This window comes from Sinocyclocheilus rhinocerous, unplaced genomic scaffold (assembly GCF_001515625.1).
Source record: "Sinocyclocheilus rhinocerous isolate Xijiao unplaced genomic scaffold, SAMN03320098_v1.1 scaffold736, whole genome shotgun sequence".
Classification (NCBI taxonomy): Eukaryota; Metazoa; Chordata; class Actinopteri; order Cypriniformes; family Cyprinidae; genus Sinocyclocheilus; species Sinocyclocheilus rhinocerous.
Genome location: NW_015631744.1, coordinates 431550 through 435904, shown reverse-complemented (window position 1 = coordinate 435904; position 4355 = coordinate 431550). Strand labels below are relative to the sequence as shown.

The 4355-nt window shown below is 33.2% G+C and overlaps 1 protein-coding gene across 1 annotated transcript in view; it reads right to left on the bottom strand.

The window, feature by feature from the left end:
- The window catches only part of LOC107741968 (PDZ domain-containing RING finger protein 4), a 60546-nt gene that overhangs the window by 8831 nt on the left and 47360 nt on the right, over positions 1 to 4355 (bottom strand). Inside the window, exons 4-5 of the mRNA XM_016554794.1 lie at positions 3201 to 3293; positions 666 to 728 (exon numbers count right to left, since the gene is read on the bottom strand). Of these exons, the coding sequence (XP_016410280.1) occupies positions 666 to 728; positions 3201 to 3293 (156 nt within the window). The remainder of the gene's footprint in view (positions 1 to 665; positions 729 to 3200; positions 3294 to 4355) is intronic.

Sequence of the window (4355 nt, the reverse complement as noted above, 5' to 3'; positions counted from 1 at the left end):
ACATGGACCCCATTTGAAAACCCATAACACTTGTTTTTTTTTTTTTTTTTTTTTTTGCAGTGTATGGTAAACTCCAACAGGCAATCAATCAATCAATCAATCAATCAATATATATATATATAAACATTTTTAAATCAAGATGCATTTACTTATTAACCTAATTTATTTAGTCTTGTTTTATGAAAAATTATCCAAATTAACTTTATGCTTAAAACAAGTACAAATATCTGCCAATGGGGTCAAAAATAATAATCTTGTTTCCCTTTGAATTTGCATTATTTTTCTGACCCAACTGGCAGATATTTGTTCTTGTTTTAAGCAAAAACGCACTTAATTTTGATAGATTTTTCAGTCATGTTGTATCTCCAGTAAATGTATCTTGATTTATGAGTGTTTTAATATTTGAACTGGAAATCAAGACAAAAATACTACGGAAGAAAACCATTTTTTTGCAACATGTGGCAACATCTGTATTTGTACTAGTTTTCAGTTTGATTAGTTGCTGCAGAATCAGCAGATGTGATCCTGAAGCGTGTGAGATCACAGATGAGTTTACTGAGAAGCACAGAATCCGTGGAGAGCGTCTCAGAGCGTCCCTGCTCTCCCTCGGGTCCTGTAGCTGACACAATAGCCACACAGAGTTAATGAGGGAAAGGTGAAGTTACCTGTAAAATACGGTCTCCTTCTCGGATTCGACCGTCTCGCGCAGCGATGCTGTTCAGCTCGATCTGAGAATCAAAGCAGCAGGTTTCAGATTTGAAATGAATGATGCCATTTAGAATTATGGACTCAGGATCTGATTGGCTGAGGCTTCAAGACTCCAGCCAATCCCGTGCTCCTCTGTGATCAGAACGCATTAGGGCCCGCCCACTTCTTCCTATTCGTTTTTCTCATAAAGACTTTAAAAAGTCTTCGTTTGAGCCGTGAACCAAAGCAAGCAGCTACGAGGAGAATCACAACATCACAAACTTTCATTTGAAGCAGAAAAATATTTGAAAATCAGACAAAGATGCAAGACTTTAGTGTGGAAAGAACTACAATCCCATGATGCACTGCGAATATCACTGAAGTAAGAACAATGGAGAAATGATTAACTGTTGATTTAAAGATGTGGATTTTATACATAGAAACAATATATTTTGTTTATTGCAAAATACGCATATAAATATTTTAGATATATACAATATATAGCCTATATAATTCAGAAAACATGTCTTGTTTTCTGCAAAACTAAATTATATATAAATTCAATATATAAATTATTTTATAGTGAGTATTAGTTTTTTATTAATATTCTTTTCATTTGAATTTTAGATAAAGTTTTAGTAATTTTATGTTTTTGTCATTTTTATTTTATTTAATTTTTTTCAAATATGTCTATATAGTTTTCATTCATTTTTAGTTATTTTGGTACATCGAGTACTACATTTACAAACTAAATAAACATGAGATTTACTTCCTTCGCAACTAGCTGAAAATAACATGTTTTTAATATTTTATTTCAGTAAATGCATCTTGTTTTAAACATTTTTAGATATTTCTACAAGAAAAAAAGTCAAGCATACAGAGGAAGGAACTCATGTTTTAGCATTACGTCATTCGCAGTCTCTGATTGGTGGAATTATTTCACAGAATCATGGGTAATGTAGTTTTTCGCTAGGAATTCTTTAGAAACAACTGATGGCTTTAATGGACGCTTCGATTAACAACCTCTAGGTCTTCTTTAAAGACTCCTATGGAGAAAATAAATGTGATTTTTACTCCCAGAACCGACTGCTGTGCTTTATGGAGACGCATCCTTTAACAGCCAATCAGTGACTGTCTGATCCGTCCAATCAGAGCTGAGCTTATCTGTCTTCATCAGATCGAGACGAGCTAGCCGTGATCAGACTCTAGTGAGAGACACAGACTGAGTGAACATCTGAGTGATGAATGAAGAGTGTTTCATCTTTCTCTCTCTGTCTGGTGTAACGGGCCGTTCATCACGCCAGCGCTGTAATATCCCTGATAGCACGCTCTCTGCTCTTCAATTTTATGGAGTGGAGATTTTAATAAGCCTGTAAGCGCTGACGGATCTGTATTCACTCGTGCCGCAGAGACCCGATGAATCTGAGACGACTTCTAATGAAGCCCAGAGCACACAAACACTCACTCAAACACCAGATATTACTGTATATCTGTCTAATATGCTGCTCAACAAACATTTCTGATTATTATCAGTCGTGCTGCACAATATTTCTGTGGAAACCGTGATGCATTACATTTTTCAGGATTCACAGATGAACAGAAAAGTTCAGAAGAACAGCATTTGTTTGAAATAGAAATCTTTTGGACCATTATAAATTTATTTACTGTCACTTTTGAACAATTTAAAGCATCCTTGATCAATAAAAGCATTTTTTTAATGGTAGTGTATCACAGTTTCCACAAAAATATTGTTTTCAGCGTTGATAATAATCAGAAATGTTTCTCGAGCAGCAAATCAGCATATTAGAATGATTTCTGAAGATCATGTGATGCTGAAAATACAGCTTTGATCACAGAAATAAATTACAGTTTAACAGATATTCACACAGAAAACAGCTGTTTTGGATTGTAATAATTTTTCACTATTTTTACTATGTTTTTTTAATCAAATAAATGCAGCCTTGGTGAGCAGATGAGCAGACGTCTTTCAAAAACATTAGAAAATCTTGGTTGTGCAGATGTATATAGACCGGGGCTAGTTGTCACACAGTCAATATCCCATCAGATTTAGTTCATTTAGATTTTTCACGAAAGCACTGTAACAACATGCCCCGCTGTAGAGCTCAGAGTGTGTTAAATTGTTTGAATGTTTTCAATACCCATATAAATATTCAAACGCTTGATGTTCCTACCGTGAAGACTTCAAAGTTTGTGTCGATCAACAGAAACTGGCTTCAGTATTCACCAGAGTGAAGTGTGACAACTAGCCCCGGTGTCTGCTACACAGTAAATCAATTCAGTATTCAGTATTAAAGACGTTTTAAATGGTTTTATGATCCAATATCAGACTTTATGATTAAAACTTCATCTGAGTGTTATGTTTGAGTGTTTACGTCGCTCTAATAAGCGATCATTTCATCGGGACTAATTATTAACTTCCTATATGGGAGACAAACTAGTGTCTGAGGATTCAGGCGTTGGACAGAAGCGTGCGAGTGATGTTTGTGGCGCACCTCGCTGACGTAGATGTCCTCGTCCTCGTCTGTCCTGTAGCACAGCGTGAGCCCCAGCTTCTCCTGACAGCTCAGTCGACGCAGCTCAACCTCCTGCAGAGACAAGAGACCCGATGCATCTCTGTCAGCTGAGGACTCATTCATCACGGATAAACATAGTAAAAATGTTCTTGATATTAACAGATGATGCTAACCCTGGAGCAACATATAAAACTAGCAAATTCTGCTTAAACGCAACATATAATCATGTGTTCACCGTCTGTTTGATTGCATGTAATTTGTAACTAACTGCATGATTTTTACTGTACACTTCTGCCATAGTCACCACTGATAACCTACTCCTAAATGTAATGGTGAAACGCACTATACAAATAAACTTGATTTGAATAGAATTAATGAGTTTTGCATGGATTGTCTTTGGCCTAAAGATGCTTTAATATCATCAATGTTAAAGGTGCATCAGTGAAGACGACTCCACTGAAAAAAAATAGTGCAGTGGATTTATTGTAGGATTTTTTATTTATTATTTTTTTTTATTTATTGATGTAGGACTTACTTTAAACATGTTTTTTTTTTTTTTTGGAGTAGGATTTTTTTATTTTTTTTTATTTTTGGTATAATTTTTTTGATATGAGATTGCTTAATTTAGCAATTTTAAAACAATTTTTAAAAATGTTTTAATGTAATTTTTTTGGTATAAAATTTACTTTAAACACTTATTTTTTGGTGTAGGATTTACTTGAAACATTTTTTTTTACTTTTTTTTTAAATTAATTTATTTGTATTTATTTTTTATCATGTTTTGGTTCAGGATTTACTTTAAAACACTTTTTTTTAATTTTCTGGTATAATTTTAAACAATGAATAGAATTTCACTAAAATTGCTGGTAAATATCACAAAGAATTACAACGAAATAGCAAGTATCACATTAAACTTGAAGTAGAAAGACTGAAATTGTATTTTATGACTATTATAAGCATTTTAAAACACTACAATAAACTTTATTTTATTTACAACAAAGATTTACAAGTTTGTTTTAAAACAAGATTACATGTTTTATATCTTTTAGATAAAAACCTTAATTTTGACAAAAACAAAATTGAGGCCATTTTTATGTTCAAAAATACTTTTTTTTTTTTTTTTGGCTCCTTTTA